Source organism: Triturus cristatus, chromosome 1_1, assembly GCF_964204655.1.
Source record: "Triturus cristatus chromosome 1_1, aTriCri1.1, whole genome shotgun sequence".
NCBI lineage: Eukaryota > Metazoa > Chordata > Amphibia > Caudata > Salamandridae > Triturus > Triturus cristatus.
This window is the reverse complement of record NC_140579.1, coordinates 7109924-7133015: the sequence shown is the minus strand read 5'-3', so window position 1 is coordinate 7133015 and position 23092 is coordinate 7109924. Positions and strand designations below refer to the sequence as shown.

Genomic DNA, 23092 nt, shown 5'->3' with positions numbered 1-23092 from the left:
TGCCCCCTTAAAGCGTTAGGATGACCCTCAAGAATGCTGCTGTAATAACCTTAACTGGGCATTGTTATTTGCATCCACCACACTTGTGTCACTGGGAGCAAAAGGACGGACAGCCGATGCGCTCTCTAGACAGGAACAGATATTCTGTATTGTGATCCTCACATGGGAGTGAATTAGATTATCAACTTTAACTCTGGGAATCTGATCTTCCACTGTGATCAGGGAGCACAGACATGCCTGTCAGTTCCCTCTCCATGCAGAGTATTTAGAAGTAAACAGTGGGTTGCAGAAGAGTGGTATTAGTTGACCTGGTCAAACTCATGCACAGCTCGTGATGACATTGAATAGGAGTCTTGCACCAGCTAACTGCAGCAAAGACTAGAGAGGGCTAAGTCAACGTACCAGGCAAATTCAGCATTGAGACAAGGAGGGAGGCAAGCTGCACTGATGTACAGGGTGGATGCGTCATGAGCAGTGCCAGATAACAGCAATAATATTGTAGTGGGGTGCAGAACTAAGTGGGGGATGAAGAAGGAGCATGAGCAAAGTGGACACCTTGCCATAGAATGTGCAGGAGATCAGTGGAGGATGGAGAAGGGTGAAAGTGGATGGGACCAGGGGAGTGGAGGCAGAACATGGAGACTGCAGGTTGGCAGAGGATGATGAAAGATGTAGTCCCAGGTAGAGGCTGGAGAAGGTAGTGGTGATGGAAGCCTGAACAGACAGTCGAATAGAGATGGTGGGGGACATGCAAGGGGAATGAAGGCGGAAGAGGAGCATGGAGGCGAGTGGCGGCTGCAGAAGCAGGAGCTAGATTCTGGGTGAGGGGGAAAGAGTAAAAGCCAGAGCAGGGGTGACACCCCACGGTCTAGGAGGTTAATGAAGGGCATGAACTATCCAAATTACCTTGAGGTCAGTGTTGAGGACCCAGATGACTGTACACACTGTTGGATTCCGGGAAGACTTCAAGACCACAAAAGCACCAGGACCGTTTTCTCCACTGACAGAAAGAGGACATAAATGAACATGCACAATGGTAAGAAGCTACATGAAGACATCCAGTGGTTGTGTGTACACTTGCATGTGCCCACACACACTTCAAATTCTGAAGAAATATCCCACCCACAAGATTGAGAAAAATGCTTACCGCACGTATTTGGGATGTGGAGGCCTGGCTGCATGAGAGACAGACATCCCTGAGGAAATATAGCGATCCTTTCGTCTCTCAATCCGGCGAACATTCACAAAATCCCTAAATAAGGAAAAGCAGCATAGACTGAATGACCAGAGCAGGGTGCAGGAAATCAATTAGTTCAACAAAGTAGAGGGCGGAGCAAAATGACTGACTGCACTTATGATGTGGACACTACTTGCTAGGTCTCTTGGCGCTGGTTGGAAGCACTGTCTAGCCAAACAATATTACTCTGAAGTTTTTCCTGAAAATGGTCAGTGTAGAGAAGAGCTTCCTGTCCAGCAGAAGCGTCTTCCCAGACAATTGTCTGCTGAACAGGAAATCCACTCCAAGAACCGACGGGTAATCAGGACTGTGAAAAGATATTTACTTTTCTGTATCAATTATGCGAACCTTTGTATGTAAGCCAGATACAGCTCAGAATTGGAGGACTTGGCAAAGTTTTAGGTATTGTGCAATAGAGGGAAGTGCAGGAGTCCAAAGAGGGATTTATTGCTACACAGTCAACTAAAGCCTGTGTTTCTTTCCCCAGAAAGAAGCAGAAAGCTTGCATGTCATTTCATAAACTGAAACTAGCAGTACGCTGCTACCGAGCTGACCCCTGGCGTAAGAGAAGCTCAGTTTTTTGAACTCTATTTGTAGGCTGCAAGTCCACACCAAAGATTTTCTGAGTTGGTATGGCTGCTTGAGGTCTGCCTTTGTGGGCAAATAGAAGCATCCTATTTGGAGTTGCTAAGTTGAAGATAACGGTTATGGAGGGCTGAACGCCTGCAAGTAAATGCGCATGATCTATATCTGGTGTGGGGGGTCCAAGAACACAGCACACACAAGGGTGTCTATCATTAGCGTAGCATTGGACAACATCTACACTTGAAAATGTCAAAGAAGGCAAGATATAGATTAAACAGGGTACGCACAGAGATGAGCCATGAGGAACCCCATCAATTAAACTATCTAAGCGACAGAAACCACCTTCAACATTTCATTTCAGCGAAACAGCCAGTTTCTCTTAAACTCTCAAGCCTCCCCATAGTAGTCTCTCTCCAAAGCACCATCGACTTGCGCCGGCCCCTCACGCCCAACCGTAATCAGGCCTCTCCCCATGTCTTTGAATCTCTATGCCCATGTGTGGGGTACTTGCCACAGTGTTCATCAGCTGCTGTTCTTCCACCCCTGCAAGCCTACATATGAGACCTGATCTCACATGAGAGCTTTCCAGAGCCAATCAACGCCTTCTGATGCCATAATACAGTGCAAAATTGGGTTAAAATGTAAAGTTTAATAGTTTTGTAACCTGACATCTACCTGTTTGCAAATACCTTAAATGAATGGGCAGACTAACCTGCTTGTTCCAAAGTACAAGATGATTAAAGCTGCAGACTGGATTTATTTGATGTTTAATACAAGAAATAGATTTGTCCTAAGTAGGCCTGGGCGAAAATTTCGTTCCGTTCGTGGAAATTGCGATAATTTGACGTTTTCGCGTTCCGCGGAGAGCGCGAAAATGTCAAAATTTCTGCATTCCGCAGCTTGGCGATAATTGGTTTCTTGCTCGCGCTGTAAAATAATACATTCGTGCGCGCGCAATCGCCTTACCTGAATCCCTGCGTTCGCCGACAAGTTTTCTTGATCCGGTCGCGTTCTCCATGAGATGTTGTATTGCTTTTAGCTTTTTGCGCTGTCTCGCGACAGTTCTCGCCCGCAGTGACGTCATGCGTCGCGCGATGACGTCTTTCTTCTCGCGATCATGCACCGCGAGACAACTGAAAACAAGATGGCTGCGCCCGCGAGCAACCACATGGGTAAGTTGGCGAGCCGCAACCATGGAGAAAATCTCGCGAACATGCGGGAAAAAAACTTCCGCATCTTCGCGATATTTCCGCGTGTTTGCGATAATTTTTAACATTTTCGCGATAATTTGCGAAAGTGGATTTCGCAAATTCCGCCCACCCCTAGTCCTAAGGACGGTTTCACGGTGAGTGGTTATGTGGGCTAACTGAGTAGCATGCAGATAAAAATTCCGCAATCATCGTACAACCTCCCATGATTCTTGCAGTTGCAGCTGAATGAAGCTATGAGGACCATGTCCAAGTTGTCTGATGCGTTGACTTTAAAATTCTCGTGAACCAAAGGAATATAATGAAAGGCATAATGGAATTCACCTCACCCAATAATTCAGTTAAAGACAACCCTCGTATGGAATTCTCTCCTGTTTCCGTACAAGAGAAGGGAAAATCTTGATGACTGTCCTTTGTCGCAAACGGATCTACTAGAGGACACCCCAGCTCAGGCTCTCCGCTTAAACACTGCTTTAACCCTCAAGACGAAACTCTGCACGAAAGGTGAATCACCTACTTGTATAGATAACAGTGGGCGGACACACGGAATGAAGCGATCTCTCTTCGGATCAGTTCAGAAATGGCTAGGATGTCGGAGATCTAGAATAAGTTTTCCCTGAAAAAGGGAACAAAGGATCTTACTTTAGTAGATTATTTCTTGGACGGACACAAACAATGAGTAATTCGCCCATGGCAGTGTGCGGCCCCGTAGAGCTGGGTGGCGTCTGTTGTCGATGCCGTTTGTGCCAGTGGAGGCTAAGTACAGAGCTTTGTGAAGGCTGTATTGCAGAGATCATAAAAACGCATGTGAATGTTGATCAACCGAATTTTGCTAGCTTGCAGCGAATGTACTCTGGGATTCACAGCTCTGCCTGTCAGGCCTCTGTTGATCTCCAGCTGCTGCAACGCAGACTCCTTGGCTGCTGAAGTCCAGAAGACAAATGGTCTCAGAAGGAAGCCGTTCTTCAATGTAGTCAATGCTGAACAAGTATGTTTTCAAGGTTATAACCGGATAAACAAGACATAATTAGTCTTCGGGAAAGAGAAGTATTCTGGATCATTGTCTTTTCTTGATTCTCTAACATTTCAACCTCGTTTAAAATTGGGAAAAGGGAGATGGCTGCTGTGTCAACTGCTAAATGAACAGGGAGATTTTGGATTACGATGAAGGGGTGATCCTTAGGAGACATTTTAAACACAGTATTGGACACTGCCATCTTTGAATGCGGTCTTCTTCAAGTGAGCACCAATGACAAATTGTTGGTGAATCGTATATATGCTTAGACAAAAACGATTGGGCAAGCCTAGACACCGTCAAGAAATACAAGACTTACAGAGTTGGAACAAACTTGCAGCCTGCTTAGGTTTTAACAGTATAAAACCCATTAAATGGATGTGGCAGATCTCGGTGATATCCAGCCTCCGAACTCACATCAGAATCTGTAAGCATCACGCCAGTTGTAGATGGACAAAATGGAAATGATGATCTTCGGCAACACCAACCCTTGGAATGACTCCTGGTGGCCCTCAGAACTAGGACCATCACCCAAACCGACCGACCACACCAGAAACCTCCATATAATCCTGGAGAGCAAACTGGTCATGAAGTCCCAGATCAACGAAGTTGTTACCGCCTGCTTTCACACACTTCACATGTTTTGAAAAGTCTTCAAATGGCTCCCCCTGAACACCAGGCATACGGTCACTCGGGCCCTAATCACCACCTGATTAGACTATGGCAACGTACTCTACGCTAGGAACACCAAACACCTTGTGCAGGTACTCCAGACCATACAGAACTCCGCTGCAAGACTCATCCTTGACCTCCACAAATGGACCCACATGACCCCCCACCGTAGAAAATTCTACAGGCTCCGCATGCAGAAGAGATGCCAATTCAAGCTGATGATCCAAGTCTACAAAAGATTGCACAACCAAGGACAACCCTACATCAACCCTCGCCTGAACTTCCACCAGCCTACCAGACAACTATGCTCTGCCTCCCTCTCACTCGCCCACACTGCCTGTAGCCACCAAAGCAACAGTGGAGGACGCTCAACCTACCTCACAGCAAAAACATTGAAGGACCTCCCTCTGCAGCTCCGGACCTCCACCCACTTACTGGACTTCTGGCGAGCACTCAAGACCTGGCTGTTCAACGGAGTCGCTTGAACGATTATGCCCCTCTACAGCGGATAACAGACAGGTCGCTGCGCCCCGCATTGATGCTTCTGGTAAAGAAGACCAATAATGACATGTACTCAATGTGTTCAACGCAATGAAGATGAACCTGGAGAGCTGTATATTCATCAATAATAAAGGTGTAGGAGGAGGAGGAGTAAATTAATACTTTGGGAATACTAGATTGTCCAGTGCAAATCTGGTAACCCACTTGAATGGAATTGTTGAAGACATGCCACTCAGATGGCACAGAAACCTATTACGTGACTTGTGTCAAAACACCTCAGCATTGAGAGACCATGGTACAAAGACATTCTGCATTGTATTGACATATGTGCACAAGAAGACACAAGCCTGGCAGTATATTTAGAGACATGCCTGGGAGAGACGACACCTCCTGCAACCCCTGAAGCCACGTCATAGGTCACCAGTGTATTATCATCCACTCTTTGAAGGACCTGCATTAAGAAAACAAAACAAAGGTTACATTTAGGATGCTGGGACCCGTGTAGGTCTGTACTCGATACACAAATAACTATCTGCGTGAAGTCAAAAACGTTGGTCTTGCAGCCGGTGGATTTGAGCCCGGTTGGCAGTACGCACTGCCATAGTAAACTGCGTTGAAACTACTTTAGAACATCCTATCACACACCGCAGCGGCCCACCCTTAAATACATAAATATTGTGTTAAGTTGTAGGCCATTTAACAAGTTGGCATCACTTATCGAATGCTAGGTTGGTGTTTCTTGTGTGCTGCCCTGCTATAGTAAATGATCAGTCTACTGCTACAAGTTCTCTGCTGTGAGCCGCCTGTCCCCAGCTCAGACATGTACAACTCGATTCCATGGGCTGGGTGGGCACAGCTGTAAGCTGCCCGGCTCCGCCGTGTCCTGCACCATCACATCAGTCATAAGGAGGTAGCTCCCTAAAATGGTAAACGTTACCCCTCACCCCTGGGTACGGCCATATGGCACATACTTCATTCAACTGAGGCTCCCTTGGCAAGGAAGAGATGCTCACTCATCACTTAGAAAGAAGGGGCGGGATTCAGCTCCCTCGCGACCATGACCATTTTTAGATTGGGCTCATAGTGCTGCTATCTATAGGACCTCTTGTGTACAATAGACCCTGGGTCTGTTCCCTTCTGCAGGTGGCTGGTTGAAATCAATCACCTCTTGGCTCATACCAGAGGGCCTTTCTCTCAGCACATGATGCTGTCTGTCTGGTGTATATTCCTTTTCAGCAACAGCTGTAGGGAGCTATTTGGCGGAACTGAAGATTCACCCAGAAAAGAAACCTCCCCTCTACACGCAACACCTGAGAAATAGCGTTGACATGTGAGCGGACATCCGTAAATGAAGATCTGTGCGGTCTGACGCCAAACTCGGATAAACAGATACCTCTGGGTTTGTGGCTCAGTGTTAAAAACTGGGATCTACTAGCAAAGGCTATGGTTTTGGCTCATTTCTCATTAATGGAATATGCACTGACCTGTCCAATAAGTTGCTGAGCAGCAGGAAGGAGGCTGCAAGTCTAGCTTCAATCATATCCGGGTCCGGCAAATCCTTTAAGAAAAAAGATTCGAGAGCTGCGGAACTCCTTGGCAGCCGTCTGTCTGCCCAATGAGCAGATCAAGTGTGATCCAATGGTCCAAGCGCGGAGTGTGTTCACAGGCACTCGACATGTCTGAGGGTTCGGTCTCAGAGTTCTGCTTTCACTCAACAAAGGGCACGATGTGATTGGCAGGGACCTAGTTTTATCCATGTAGCCATAAGCTCTGGGTTTTGAATTCCAGCCATCTTTTTTTTATTAGGCACATTACAGCATTGTCTGGAGTTTGGGGGATATGGGAAACCTGTGGCAATGACTTATCAAAATAAAATAAATCCCAATAAGGGAGCCAGAGGCCTGCTTGCCCTACATCCTCGACACATGAAACATAACTACGGCTCCCGGTTTTATGGCATCTATTTTTTTAACATTTCCGTCTGTATTTATCCATATTTATTTTTTGCTCATTTTATGTGTATTTTTACACATTTATTTTTATAGCAAGCAAAAGAAGAGGCTGCAGCTAGTATTTTTTCACATTTATTTAAATAGCCAATGCACTCGGTTGTTATAGATTTATAAATGTATCTATATATGCCAAATTAAGGTTACTTATTACATTCATCTGAACACTTTGCCATTGTAGTACAAGCCCATGTTCAAGCTCTAGAGCCAGAGCGCTCGTGAGGACCAGATCAGCCGTTTCCCTTTGCAGCCCGACGCCAGTCGTGCTGCACGTTTCATGACGTGTGTAATTATTGCTATACAAAGCAGGATCGATGACATAGGACAAGTTGTGATCCACTGTTGTGTGCTTCCTAGGAGCTCCTATACTTCGGTTTTAAAACAAGCTTCAGTACAACACTGAGAATGACGTCATGTAATAGCTACAACGTGCAACGTTCCAAAACAACAAAGACAAAATAGACCACCGGTGTCTGTAAAAAGTTATACGTTTCCTATCCCACTCAGAGAAAAGCAGCCAGCAGTAATTGTTCGCCACCCACTGCATGCCAGGAGTACAGGCCGATCTCGCACCCCATTCTGGATATTTACTATTTAGTGGACTTCCCCTTAGATACCCTGCTTCGCCTCCCACCCCCTGCACCTAAAAACCTCAATCTCGAAATAGTGCACTCTGATACCCTGGTGGTTTAGAATGAAGGCGCGCTTATGCTTCCGAAACGTCAGAAGTTTAAACATCATATTATAAACAGAGGGACACAGCATTCGGCAGGTGGAGGGGCTCTGCACTAGCCCCATCCAGCTGTCATTTCTCCCTTCACACCAGTAAGGAATTAAACCACGACCCCCGCACCAGATATAGAGCCCAAAACCTGAGTTTCAAGGTGGCGCAGAGAAGTGTGACTCAGGCTCACCTCTCCACTTAAAGCGAGGTTTACACTACAAAAGGCCACCCCCCTCCGTCGCTCCGCCTTATAGATGTGCACCCTCCCTTTCACTTACATTGGCTGAGGGGGGCTGTTATGCCCACACTGACACACGAATCCGACAAGGATTAGGTGAAAGGCACGGATTAGGAAAGGTCAGCAGGGGGTTGGCGGCAGGCAGAGTGCGTCCACAGATCTAAATCGGACCGAGGGAAGTGGCAAACCTGGGCTGGAGCCTGGCCGCCCAGTACAAGTTTCCGAATCCGTTTTTTACCGTTTCTATTTATAAATACAGACAAAGGAAAAACAGTTTCCCGTCTGTATTTATATGTAAAAATCAGTGAAAACCAGGAGCCTTCAACATAACACCCCAGCTATGGCGAGGCCTATATTCCTGTACTCATTTCTGGCACAACAAAACTATGTGTTACAAAAGGCTGAAATAAAATAAGGAGATAGATTTGGACTGAAAGGCCACTGCCACTATTTGTGGCATACTTCATCATCGGCCAGTCTGCCCCACCATGTTAACATGATACTAACTTGGTGGCTCAACCTCATTGGGGAGGGATATCAGATTAAGGGTTCTCTGGTCATAAACGGGGTCCAGATCATTTTTTAGAACAACCTTCGTTGCCGCCTCTCCCTGATTGAGGCATAACAAGATCAGCCAATGAAAGGAGGCGGCAGCCACAATCCTCCAGGAACCACCAAGGCTTCCTTCCCGTCACTTGATGACGGCTCCACGTTCTGGGGTATTAACATTTTTAATGCATTAGATTAACTTGATTAAAAAAAATAATAATAATAAAAGCCAGTACCATTTACAATTCAAAACTCACACTAGTACACATGCAATGCGATAGATTTCGTAAATACAACAAAGTGAGCTATCGCCATTTTGCATTCCACCATTTGATAAATGCTTCAAGGAGGGAAAAAACCCAATAACATTTGTGTGTGTGTTGGGAGAAGCCAATAGCAAATATAAAGTGTTAACCATAAGTGTGAGGATTGCCAGCTCAAAAGAGCGCAGTGCTGCGTGGGCCCGACATATCCTCCACCTCCGTCTCATTACTGAGAGACTTTCCCTGGACCTATTATTTACGAGGGTAAAATCGGTTGCGGCATCAATTCCAATGGCCATTTGTATTACCTTATGTCAGTTATAGCTCTATAGAGTACGCATTAGAGCAATAGGCACTTAGGCTCTGTATTGCCTATGTCTGATAGGGCACAATCGGAGAATTGCCTGGGTTACCTGGAACTGCAGAGCGTGTCTGCACGAGGCAGACTGGTTAAGCCAGGGTGTCCCATACAGGCAAGGATCATGGTTGTCCCTGGGACTCCTATCCTTGCAGGATCATGCTTGGACCAGGGGTCTCTTATACTTGCAGGAGTCATGATAGGGCCCTGGATCTCCTGCAATTGCAAGGACCATGGTTGGGTCTTCTGTACTTGCAGTGGTTATGGTTGGGTCCTGGGTCTCCTGTACTTGCAGTGGTTATGGTTGGGTCCTGGGTCTCCTGTACTTGCAGTGGTTATGGTTGGGTCCTGGGTCTCCTGTACTTGCAGTGGTTATGGTTGGGTCCCGAGTCTCCTGTACTTGCAGTGGTTATGGTTGGATCCTGGGTCTCCTGTACTTGCAGTGGTTATGGTTGGGCCACGGGTCTCCTGTACTTGCAGTGGTTATGGTTGGGCCCCGGGTCTCCTGTACTTGCAATGGTTATGGTTGGGCCCCGGGTCTCCTGTACTTGCAGTGGTTATGGTTGGGCCCCGGGTCTCCTGTACTTGCAGTGGTTATGGTTGGGCCCCGGGTTGTACTTGCAGAGGTTATGGTTGGGCACAGGGTCTCCTGTACTTGCAGTGGTTATGGTTGGGCCCTGAGTCTCCTGTACTTGCAGTGGTTATAGTTGGATCCTGGGTCTCCTGTACTTGCAGTGGTTAGGATTGAGTCCTGGGTCTCCTGTGCTTGCAGTGGTTATGGTTGGGTCCTGGGTCTCCTGTACTTGCAGTGGTTATGGTTGGGTCCTGGGTCTCCTGTACTTGCAGTGGTTATGGTTGGGTCCTGGGTCTCCTGTACTTGCAGTGGTTATGGTTGGGTCCTGGGTCTCCTGTACTTGCAGTGGTTATGGTTGGGTCCCGAGTCTCCTGTACTTGCAGTGGTTATGGTTGGGTCCCGGGTCTCCTGTACTTGCAGTGGTTATGGTTGGGCCACGGGTCTCCTGTACTTGCAGTGGTTATGGTTGGGCCACGGGTCTCCTGTACTTGCAGTGGTTATGGTTGGGCCCCGGGTCTCCTGTACTTGCAGAGGTTATGGTTGGGCACCGGGTCTCCTGTACTTGCAGTGGTTATGGTTGGGCCCAGAGTCTCCTGTACTTGCAGTGGTTATGGTTGGATCCTGGGTCTCCTGTACTTGCAGTGGTTAGGATTGAGTCCTGGGTCTCCTGTGCTTGCAGTGGTTATGGTTGGGTCCTGGGTTTCCTGTACTTGCAGTGGTTATGGTTGGGCCCCGAGTCTCCTGTACTTGCAGTGGTTATGGTTGGGTCCTGGGTCTCCTGTACTTGCAGTGGTTATGGTTGGGTCCTGGGTCTCCTGTACTTGCAGTGGTTATGGTTGGGTCCCCGGTCTCCTGTACTTGCAGTGGTTATAGTTGGGCCCAGTGTCTCCTGTACTTGCAGTGGTTATGGTTGTGTCCTGGGTCTCCTGTACTTGCAAAGATTATGAATCAGTGCTGGGTCTCATGTACCTGCAGGGAGTAAGGCATAGTCTAGGGATCCCATATACCTGAAAGGATCATGGCTGGGTCTTTGGGCTCCTGTACTTGCAGAGATTAAATGGGGTCTTCGGTACCTAAGAGAACCATGGTTGTGCCCTTGTTCTTCTACATTTGTATGGATCATGACTGGGCCTTCGGCCTGTACTTACATGGATCATTATTCTGCTCTTTGGGTCTCGCCCATGCTTGGATCATCAGCGCCAGGCACACCAAGATGAGGCAGCAGTGTGTCCTAGAAATATGATGTATTCACTGTAATTGAACCGTAGGTGTACGGTGCATGCTGGAATCAAGGATGGTCTGGGATTACCAGGTTCAGAGGACTGACTATATCAGTGACCACATGGAACAGTGACAATACAAAGCTGAATATGAAACTGGAAAAAGGCACAAGTTTTAATGTCAATATGTGTACGAGCGTCTTCTGTAGCCAAATTCTCTCCCTGGTTGCACTGTATTCTGACACAACTAAAAACTGAAATTTTAGGGGCCTTCTGCAATTTGTACAACATTGTCTTCCTTCCTTCCCCATTTCTACGGGGGCAGGTAGGATGACAGGTTTGAAGGGTATGCACAATGGGAATAGACAAAGGAAGTGATGCACTGACTCCTGGGTTACACACCTGACATAGAGAGACGGTTTTATTCCACAGGGTCATTTTCTCTGGCTGTAGGATAACCTCTTGGTAGATCACTTCAGCAGTACACTGCATGAAAGCCTGGGAAGAAATACAGTCATGAATTTGAGAGAGCCTAGAGGAGAAGAAGGTTTCAAGTGGTACACAGCTTAAAGGGAGAACAAGCATGCATAAGAGAGAACCTGTGGAGGAAGAGAGCAATTAGTGAGAGTTTGAGAAGTAACAGATGCATGAGTGGGCTAGAGTCTTGGGGAAAAGTGGCATGCATAGGGCAGAGCTGGGACAGGCAAGAGGCATACATGGTGAAAGGAAGTGGCATACATGGGGGAAAGGAAGAGGCATACATGGGGCAAAGGAAGAGGCACACATGGGGGGGAAAGAAGAGGCATACATGGGGGGAAAGGAAGAGGCACACATGGGGGGGAAAGAAGAGGCACACTTGGAGAGAGTCATGAACAGAAATCAAACTGCAGAGAGGGGAGTCAAAAATGGGCGAGGAGGAAGACTTGAATGAAATAGTCACCACAAACAAGAGAATCATGAATGGGAGACAGAATAAAGGAGGAAAACTGACCCAAGTGGGCGAGAGCTTTGAGAATGTATGGTCATGAATGGACAAGAGCAGGAGAGAAGCTTAAGACTTTTCTTGGGGTTCAATGCCTGTTGGAGGCAATAGGGAATTAATTGTAGAAATGAATGTTCTTTATCAGTGGTGTTCTTATGCCACAACATCTGTGCACATCTGGATAACCAAATGCTCCTTTTCAGCAATTGACTCTCAAAGGACTGCATTCAAGACTTATTTCAAAAGGTGGTGTCAGATTAAAAACTCAGAAACAGTTTTACACCACAGACAACCATTAATAATGTTAAGGTCTGGTCAGTTCTTAACTTTTAAGAAGAAAAAGGAGGTTAATGCATGTTAGTACATCAAAGTAGCTTAAAAATAGAACACAATGAAAACCTGAAGTGCCTACCACATTCTGGCCTAGAGAACAAGCAAAAAACTTTAAGTGCCGGTGCCCAAAACAGTTTAACACTGAGCCCTGCAGACGAATGTAAGTGATGACAAACGCTTCACCTTTTCTAAGGTTAGTTCAGCAGCGCTGGCTTCTTTAGCAAAGTCACCGAGAGGGAACATTCAGATGGAAAGATAAATATTTGGGGTAAACTTTGACTCCAGGGGCAACTTCAACAAACAGCGTAAGGTCATTTCAGTAAAAGCCATGAACCTACAGGTGAATTGTTGCAAGCTCTCAAGAAATTTGTCTGGCCCAAGCTTGTCCCCATTACTGGAAGTTATGAGAGCAAAAATAGGGCCTACATTGACTTATGGTGTTGAGATTTTTAGGGGGAAATTAAACTCCTCTTTTAACCAACATGTGACGAAACTCTACAAAAAAATCCTCCACTTGCCCAAATCAGCCTCTGCTGCACAGATCAGACTCGAATTGGGTCTATTAAACTATGAAATTTCAGCCACTGGAATGTATTTAAACCTGTGCCACAAATTGAGACAAGCAAATACAGGCTCATTGGAGTCCTTAATTTGGTTGGATATCTCCCAGAAAAATCCACGCAGCTCTTACAGTCGTCTTTTTAAGGATTTGATCCAAGAAATGTCTGCAGGTGCACTATGGGACCTCAACCCCAGTAAATCAGTATTTAAAACTAGCATTAAGAAATGCACTCGAATGAGGTCCCTGATCATTGATAAAGCCCAATTTGCCAAACGCAGACATGCTTGGGCAACAATGACCTTGTATGGTCGGTTATCCCCCGCATCCTACCTATCTTGCACTTACTCCTTGCACCTAAAAATCAGCTTTATGGCTGGCAGACTGGGCGATTGGCAATTTCTAAAAGATCTGCCCATCTGGCGCCGTCTGTCAGAGGATGTAATGTGCAGAGTGTGCGGTATGTCTCCTGAAACCCTGGAGCATATAGTATGTCTCTGTCCATCTTTTATGTCACAACGTAGATGCAAATTGAAAATTGAGAGGAATAGGCTGGGAATCCGAACGTGTAGATAAGCAATTATTGCAGCTTTAACGCCAGAAAACACAGGTCTAAATATTGCTTTTACAACTTTTTTACGACATGCTTACCGCACTCTTAAGCAGTAATGGTTTGGTATGTTTTTATGCTTTCTTTAAGGGCCATTTCATTTCATCGTGTAATTTCTCAAATGCTGCTAACACTACTTTTATCTGACTGACGCTTTGCACAATCGGTTGTCATTTTATGAAATATTGGATTGCACTTACGGTTGTTGTCAAACATTTGAAATCAAATGTATTTTAAACGTTATGCTTGTCATTGCATTTTGCACACTAAGTCCTTTTACCATTGATATATCAGTGAAGCTTTTATTGCAATTTGAAGTTTTTAACAACCACTGCTCCCATGCCAAGGTTCTGTTTTTAAAATGTGTATTGCTGTCGTAATTTTGAGGTGTTCTTTTAAGGATATTTTTATATCTAATTAAAGTATATACTACTACTAGATGGAAAGATAAAGTGTTACACTATTGGTTATCAATATGTCTTTTATTAATATTCAAGGACTTGGACTCAAGTTAAAGCTATTTAAGGGATGCAAGCTGTGCATCCTCCACGCTCCTAAGGCCAAACAAACAAGTGCCCACCCTTCACAAAGGAGTTCTAGATTCTTCAAGGACTTTGTGTAGTGTCTAGTGAAGTGGTGCACCATGCCATTGAAGGGGAGCAAATCAAGCACTGAACTCTAAGCTGGGGACAGTGGCTGGCTTGCGTGCAACTAAACACTAGGAGTCCCTCGGATGGCTGTTTTAGAAGTATGGGAATTTATCTTGAGCTGAAGCTAGTCGTGGTGAAGATTGTTTGGTGGTAGGAGCACCAAAGTGCTGTAACATCCATATCAGATAACGAAGAGGCCAGCAAGAACCAATGGTTCTTAGTTGCGGTTTTGACTCGTGATCTCTCAAATCAGAGAAGCTATTAAGTCATTTACAATGGTTCCAGAATCAAGACAACCTCCTCCAGCTAACATGGAACCCCAGGCCAGGAAACTGAAGTCGGTTCAATTCTCAATTGTGAGGGCCATCAAGCGACTTCCTCAATTAAGAGGCAATCGTGCTTGTCCCTGGGTAGCTGGCTCAAGACTCCTTGTGGCTCTGGGGCAGTCGGAGTACATCAAGATGTCCTCTACGCAGGCCTTCTCAGTTGCCTGGTCCCTGGCAACCCTCTGTGAATCAGATTACTCATACTGGCAGGGACAGTCCAACTCCTTGTCATAGTAGGCAGACTGGTCTTCCGATCTCCACAGACCCTTCAACAACTCTCTTCGGCAATCTTCCCGGATTTAAGTTGTTTCAAAGATAGTAGCAAACAAGCAGTGACAACAAACTTAGAAGCTAGTACTTACCCTTTCTCTGGAGAGTAAACCATACCAATCAGTGAGGCTGCCTTATGTTATATCATATTTCATTAATATTTTTGTTTTGTCTGTTTAAAATGTTTTTATTTTTTTACAAGTAACATATTGAATACTTAGATAATTCTCGCAGGGCTTTACAGTGCTTCACCATTAATAAGTTTCCACAGAATTAGAAAAAGTTTACAGACACAGTGGCAGGTGTAGGACTGATGAGACAGCTCATTTGGTTGTAGGGCAATATTGTATGTTCCCCGTAGGCTGCTCTACCTAATGTTCTGGTTGGTTTACTCTTACTTCCATTCTCAGACTAGATCAGCCCATTGAGTTTCATCCCATGCCTCATACATTTTTAAATTATCTTTAGGGCAGTCCATGCCAGCAGAAACTGTTTTTTTGCTGCTGCAACGCACCAGTCCATCAATATACTAAGTCCCTTTAGCTACGATGAAGTTCACGATCACAATCAATCTCTGGTATCTATTCAAGGTCCGATCATCCCATATTCGTAAATGTACAGATGCTGTCTCCAGGCCTAGTGGTACTCCCTGGGTGGCAGCTATTTAAGGCACCAAACCAGCACTGTGCTATTACTATTCACTACCATATTGTATGAAGATTCCTTGTTCAGTGCATTCGCTCAGGTAAGTGTCTCCAACCGTTCTAGGAAAGATCTGAGCCCTCGTGTGTATTCTGGGAAGGACTAAGTTGCCCCAAGTTGAACCGCAATCTCAACAAGACCTCCCTGGAGTGCTCGAGTGCCTCTTCCCCGGCCTCCCGCTCAGGTGTACCTTTGTCAGCTTCTCAGTGCGGTTTTAGGGTTCGCTAAATCCCTTTGGGTAGTATTCAGTCGCTTTCCATAGACTAAAGAGGTGTCTAGAGTTTTGCTCTCCACAACCAATTCTTGATCGTAGGACATGTATGAGCTGTATGTATTTAAAATGTTTGACATGCTGTGTTTCTTTAATGTTCAGATGAATGTTCAGATGTTACCCAATGCCTGGGGGAGTTTGCTTACAGCCATTAGAGACTAGTTTTTGTTTTACTCCAAGTCTGGGATCTCTCCTGACATGGCCTGTTCTGGGCAACCATTTCACAAAAGGATGTGGTCACAGACAGGAAAGGGGGAATTTCATGTTTTGCCTTGTCATGGGAATCTCTTCTACGGAAAAAGCAGTGGCCGGCTAACTCTTCCCACTAAACGGGCTGATCTGGTTTTGGCTAAGGAGAAAGACTAGTATTTGAAAGCTGGCATGTCTAAAAGGTCAACAACCAGCCGGGGACAATGGAGATCACCATTTTGTGCAGCACAGACACATACATTGACTCCAATGTTCTGTCACAAGTCCATTCGTAGACAAACACACATCTACCAGTCCTGAGGAAGACTAAGAATCCATGTATAGGGGATTGAAAGAACTTTATGGAGGAGATGCCTGCGGACCTGCTCCTAACTCCCCACAAGAATACAGATATAAAGGTATGTGCTCAACTCCACGCAACAATGCCACGGCTGTTAACCCTGCATTGCCTAGGTAGAGGGGCAGCCTTACAAGAATAAAGTGCACTACAGGTATTAGAACTGAGCGATTATGTCACTTGTGGTTTAAACAGAAGAAATTGTACATAAAGGGACCCACTCAGAGGTAAGTGAGGTCAGGGAGAAAGAGGGGAAAACAAAGCAACTGAAACAAGAACAGCTCCCGTAAGACCTATATTTCTTTATCGGACATTAAATCTCGTATGGGTTGAAATACAAATCTAACTAGACATTATTTTGACATTTAAATACACATATACATGTTCTGGTTTTTTTCTAAAAATTAATTTTATTTTTAGTTCTTATTAGTTTTCATCTGTTGTTTATCAATACATATTATTTTATATTTTTTTGTTCACTAAGAAAACATTTTTTTAAAAACATTTTGTAGTACACAAATAGATACACCTGATTATAGACAATACAAGATAACTATAACAACCCCCAACGGAAAACTGAATCTGAGGTCAATTAATATGTTTTAACAGAACTCCAAAACTACATTAATGCAGCACACTTGGAGCCTTTGGAGTTTACTGGGCTCAAAAGGCAGGATACACAAGGATTGATGGTGGCTAGAGACCAGGGACCGATGGGCTTTCTGAAGGAAATAGGAAATGGCCGGTTGTATTTTGGGAGGAGATGATAGAGGACGTAATATTGTACATCTGCATGATGAACGAGTTAAGAAATGTCCAGATGGATCTTGGGATGGTGTCATTTATGAAAGAAAGAATGCACCTGCATATGAACGTTGCGTGAACTGTAGGAGCTCATCTGTTCATCTGCACTGTGAAAGGGTGTGGGTTAGCCATGGAGATAAGCAGTAGTTAAGGCCTCAGCTGGTTAAGGAAAGAGAATACCCAGGTAGGTGCGACATGGAGTAGAAAAGTAAGCCGGTGTTCTGTGGGAAGAGGAGTGTATTAAGTAGGTATCCTTACCTTCAAGATGAAGGACTTGCCATAGAACGGTGTTTCGATGGTGTAGACAACATCTCCCACTTCCTGAATAACGAAAAAACACACAGAACATATTAAAGGAGACTGCACTATAAGGAAATGTAGGTGCGGAAGATCAAAACTGACTCCGTGAAAGAAGGTGGGCCACTTCAGCCGTGAAAGAAGGTGGGCCACTCCGTGAAAGAAGGTGGGCCACTTCAGCCGTGAAACAAGGTGGGCCACTTCAGCCGTGAAACAAGGTGGGCCACTTCAGCCGTGAAAACAAGGTGGGCCACTTCAGCCGTGAAAAAAGGTGGGCCACTTCGGGAATGAAAAAAGGTGGGCCACTTCGGGAATGAAAAAAGGTGGGCCACTTCAGGAATGAAAAAAGGTGGGCCACTTCAGGAATGGAAAAAGGTGGGCCACTTCAGGAATGAAAAAAGGTGGGCCACTTCAGGATTGAAAAAAGGTGGGCCACCTCGGTCATACATAAAAGATAAGCACTCAGTGACCGGTTCAGCTAAGCGGGAGGATGAGCCACTCGTGGCCGATTTAACAGGCAGGGGAAAGGGCAGACAAGGGCAAACATCCGGGAAAGAATGAACGTATTTCTGTTTACACTTCCACATCTCTGATACAACGCAGGGCGTGGAGCATTTGCACTATATACTGGGTGGTGGTAAACGTCTGCTGGTCTCCTTTGGGGGCTAACTGCCTTATTCTTCATGTGGTTCCGAGTAACAGTTTGTTATGGTCTAGGAGAAACACCGGCACAGTCCAGAAGTCTCCGCAACTAATTGCCTGGTCTTTCTTCACCCTTGCTCCTTCTGGAGTCTCGTCCTCCTATAAGGAGTTTGTTAAACGCAAGGAACATCTATGCCTAGTAGATAATACCTCTAAAATCCCACTATATCTGTGGAGTGGGTCTACTACATTTCAGCTTTTGTCCCCTCTGCACTGCCCCACGTGTATACCCTCTTCCTACAATTGTATGTGTGCATGCTGTGTGTGTGTGTCTACCGATGGAATGTGTGTGCTGTGTGTCTGTGCTTGTGGTTTTCGCAAGTGTTTGCGCGTACGTGCTTGGGCATGAATGTTTGCTTAGGGTGACCAGATTCTCAAAATAAAAAACGGGGACAGGTCATAGACATAGAAGTAGGACTACGGTTTGCAGTAACCATCGACATAAAAGTAGGACTATTTGACAGCTGTCATAGACATAGAAAAAGGACTACAATTACAGCTCCCTCCACAGACCGAGATGAAGCATTACAGACAACAAATCCGCGGTCTTTTATTGGCAACCCTGTCCTTCACACAGCAGCATTAGTACTTTTTATTACATTTACACTTTTAAGGACTATAGCATATATTTGCCAAAAATCAATAAAACATCACAGGCTAGCAAACGCCAGATTTACTAGCTTTATCAATGCTCGTTTCTATAGATGCACGTCAGCACCACATAAAGTACAACTCACCAATGTTGCTTAGTTGCTCATGACAGGAAAGCATGGGAGGTAAACTGCGGAATGCTAAATTGCCAAATGGCAGCCATGGACCAATGTACAAAAAAAAACTTCTCTCCAGGTATTACTGCCTTAGGGACTTAAGGGTGGCAAAGGTTGGCCGACAACACTGTCCTCCCACATTTGCGTAGTCACTGCTGAGATGTCATGTTACCTTACTGGGGTATGTATAGTGCACTCTAGCCATTGGTGTCATCTCATAGTGCAATAGTGTGAAGACCTGAGCAAAAAGCTCGAGCATCGCTGCTCGCCTCTCCCACAGGCGTTAACCCTGCTCCTTTAAGTCCTTTCCAGCTAAACAGTTTGCCGTGATCTGAAAGGTCAGTCAAAAGGTCAAGTCATAGCTTTGATATGGAGAACACAAAGCATGCATCAATTGGTTATGAATAAAACATGCAATGAGCAATGCATTAATCCTTGCACGGTATGCATAAGGGCTACTGAAAAGTTTGTATGACTATGAATACAAGCTACAGGATGAAGAAATAATATTTTATCCAAAGTAGAAACTTTGGCTGGCACGATGACGCAGGTGGCGCTGCGTGTAAAATGTCTCTCTTCAAAGGATTTCCCTTCTTGCTACAGTGCTCACCTCAGTGACGACACATGCCGTAAACAGTGCAAAGAGAGCATGCGCGCGCATGCTCAACCGGAACAATGAAAAACAGGGACATTTCTGTGTTTAACGGGGACACTGTTTGAAAACAGGGACATTTGAGTCACTTGGAGAAAAGTGTCGGGACACGGGGACACTTACCCAAAAACGGGGACCGTCCTGGGAAAACGGGGACGTCTGGTTACCCTATCTTTGCTGCATGTACATCTGTGCAGTATGTACCCATCCGTGTCTGTGCATTATGGTTTCTGTGAATGTATCCGTTACTGTATTGTGTGCGTCACTACTGTGTTTGCCTACGGTGCAAGTCTATTTGTGGAGTGTGAGTTTTATTTGTGCAACAGTGAAATAGAGCATTTTATGAACATATGTTTAAAACATTTTTTAGTAAAATTGAAGGGTATCTGAAGAGTGTGTTCTTCCGAGTGAGCTGTGTTCATTCCTGTGACACATTCTGAAACAGCAGCCAGAGTTCAGTGCCTTCCTCGCACCTACTTGTTTTCTCAACCACGTACACAAACACTTGGCACTTATCCGATATAAAGAAACACGTTTCGTAATTTTGAAAGCCGTGACTCGTTGTCCCTCTACGTGAGTGTACTCATTCTGGAAGGAGTTCCTGTTACTTGTATGAGGCATTATTATACTTTCAAGAAGGAACACATTTCACAACAAGATAGTTTTAGAATGAAGAGGGACTCTGGAAATATAGATCAAGTTGTAATGGTAGCCAGTGAAGCAGTTGTATGTATAAGAGCGGAAGAACGGTGGCCCCCGGTGGATCATACGCCCAGGGCAGGCCAGCGAGGCCTGTACCCGGGAGGGGTCCGAGACGGGCAGGCCAGCGAGGCCTGTACCCGGGAGGGGTCAGAGACGGGCAGGCCAGCGAGGCCTGTACCCGGGAGGGGATCGAGACGGGCAGGCCAGCGAGGCCTGTACCCGGGAGGGGGCAGAGACGGGCAGGCCAGCGAGGCCTGTACCCGGGAGGGGATCGAGACGCGCAGGCCAGCGAGGCCTGTACCCGGGAGGGGGCCGAGACTGGCAGGCCAGCGAGGCCTGTATCCGGGAGTGGATAGAGACGGGCAGGCCAGCGAGGCCTGTACCCGGGAGGGGTTCGAGGCCGAGACGGGCAGGCCAGCGAGGCCTGTACCCGGGAGGGGTCCGAGACGGGCAGGCCAGCGAGGCCTGTACCCGGGATGGGTCCGAGACGGGCAGGCCAGCGAGGCCTGTGCCCGGGAGGGGTCCGAGATGGGCAGGCCAGCTGGCGCCTGTCCTCAGGTGCGCTTAATGGGCCGCTGTTAGATAACTCAGTGGACATCACTCCCACAGCCATAAACCCACTTTTAAATGAAACGCTGCTGGAATATTCAATCCTGAACCGTGCGTCCCACCGCCATCCATTTAATTTTACAGCCCCCTCAGCCCCACTGTGAAAAGAACAATGGATAAGAAAACCACTCTTCAGACCCCCCCCTCTGATGACTTCCAGACTTCCAAAGCAGCTCACGCTGGTTCCTGGTGCCAAGAGTTCCCGAGATGAATTCCGTGCAGTGCTTGTTAAAGGTGCTGCAGAGGTATCAGTGGAGGGATGAAGGAAGTGCTGCCTGGGTTGAAGTCAGGTCCAATGAGTACCGGTACTCTCTTCATTCTAGGAAAAGTGCCGGTACTCAAGGGGAGAAAATGAAAAAGTGCTGGTACTTAGTACCGGTGAGTACCGGCCCATTTAAAGCACTGCTTACAAGCCATTCATGGTTCATCGATGATTCAGACCTGTAGACTGGGGCAGACATGCCAACGAAGCTGCTAAATACCAATTCTATTTCCATTCAAGTTTGCACATTTTCAAATAGTGGTCTAAGTTGGTTCTAGGGATTTCAAGGTGGTAGGAGAGACCGGCCCCCTGAACTCCTGGAAACTTGTGTGCCACTCGGTGTTATGACTGATCGCCAAGGGACTCGGGTGTAATTTTGTCCCCCGTATCCTATTATCTTTGTATTAGTGGCTCATCAGCAATAAATCCTAATGGCGACTGCGCCTTGAACCTATATTTATTGACTGCATTCAGGACCAGGCTCTGCACCTGGATGGCTTAAAGCCCATCTCCTGGAACTGGATTGGTGGACCACAATTCTACAATGAATTTACAAGCAGGATTGTTTTACCAAAATATCTAAAAGAAAAAGCTAATTACTCTTAAATACTCCTCCAGTTGCAGATACAAGGCACCTGCAGATGTGTAATGTAGAAAGGGGACTTGACAATGCTACAACTTGCTGGAGGAAAGAGGGGAAATGCAGCAAGAAAAGGACTCTAAGAGATTTCATCAAAATGGCTGCCCTTCCCAAGAAAATACATGATCTGATCATACACATTCTGCCACAGATCCCCATCGGTATTCACTCACGTTGCTTTTCTCGAATCTCCAGCTGGCCTCTTGTGCCAGGATCTGCTCGACCACTTCCAAGGACTCCTTGCCTTGCTGCACATACTCTCGTTCCTGAAACACAGGGGTTGGTTATTCTTGGGGGCGGTTGGGACAGAGACCCGCTTCACAAAGCCAGGCAGAGCATGCAATGCTGCCCGGCACCATATATGACATATCCGGGAAGTGACAAACCGGGGAACTTTGAACACCCCTCTGTTTTCTTTGGTTTCATATTTCACATTTTAGATTCCTACAACCTACACTTCTAGATGACTGTGCGGGTGAAGTACAAACATTTTATGGATACCAGAAGGAACATGGCTATGTAATTGTAAGCTTTATTGTTTAGTTAATTAAACCATTACAATAGATAATATCTACAAAGAGTAAAAACAATTGTCAGACAAAATTCTTTAAAAAAAACTTGTGTATACAAACATGTACAAATGAGATATTTGTAAACAATCGGTCAGTTTAATACAGCTTGTGTTTGCTGAAACGCAACAGTTCTACTGCTTAAAATATGTACATTAAAGTTTACTGAGGCAATCAGCGCATTCCAGGACTCTTCTCAAGAAACTCTCGGACTGCAGAGCGGGATCGGCCTGTTGGGTTTGACTTTGCATTTCCACCCAGAGCTCATTGATAGACCCCGCCTGAGTATGGCCACATGTGTGCGCATCTTGCCATGACCCAGGGGCAGAATTTGAAAAACAGATGCTGGAAGCTTCCTGACATGGCTATGGCCCTAAGGCATTACTCAAACTAGTGTCCCTTACAAAGCAACATACCAGTTACCTCTAAATGTCCTAAATAAAGGTGATCTGGGATCCAATGTCAATCATTTGGCTAGACAAGCTGCATAACTGGTTGATATTCAAATCAAGTGGAATTCTTTTTTCACCTGGCTGTTCTCTAGACTGAGAAGTCTCCTTTATTCACTAGTTCCACTGTCTAAGACAATAATTAATCCCAACTATTTTATCTGGACCTTTTTCCTATCAAATTCAAGTCAGAATTTGTGCTAGAAAGGAAATACTCGTGAAAAAATAAAGTGGAT

At 45.8% G+C, this 23092-nt stretch overlaps 1 protein-coding gene across 10 annotated transcripts in view; it reads right to left on the bottom strand.

Annotated features, from left to right (window-relative positions):
- The window catches only part of LOC146869091 (stAR-related lipid transfer protein 3-like), a 161503-nt gene that overhangs the window by 11850 nt on the left and 126561 nt on the right, over nucleotides 1–23092 (bottom strand). For all 10 annotated transcript variants that reach the window (XM_085599931.1, XM_085600395.1, XM_085599874.1 and 7 more), the window contains 6 exons: nucleotides 22012–22104; nucleotides 17466–17528; nucleotides 11556–11651; nucleotides 5590–5669; nucleotides 1148–1252; nucleotides 907–1000 (listed from right to left, as the gene is read on the bottom strand). In XM_085599931.1, coding sequence (XP_085456057.1) covers nucleotides 907–1000; nucleotides 1148–1252; nucleotides 5590–5669; nucleotides 11556–11651; nucleotides 17466–17528; nucleotides 22012–22104 — 531 coding nt within the window. The remainder of the gene's footprint in view (nucleotides 1–906; nucleotides 1001–1147; nucleotides 1253–5589; nucleotides 5670–11555; nucleotides 11652–17465; nucleotides 17529–22011; nucleotides 22105–23092) is intronic.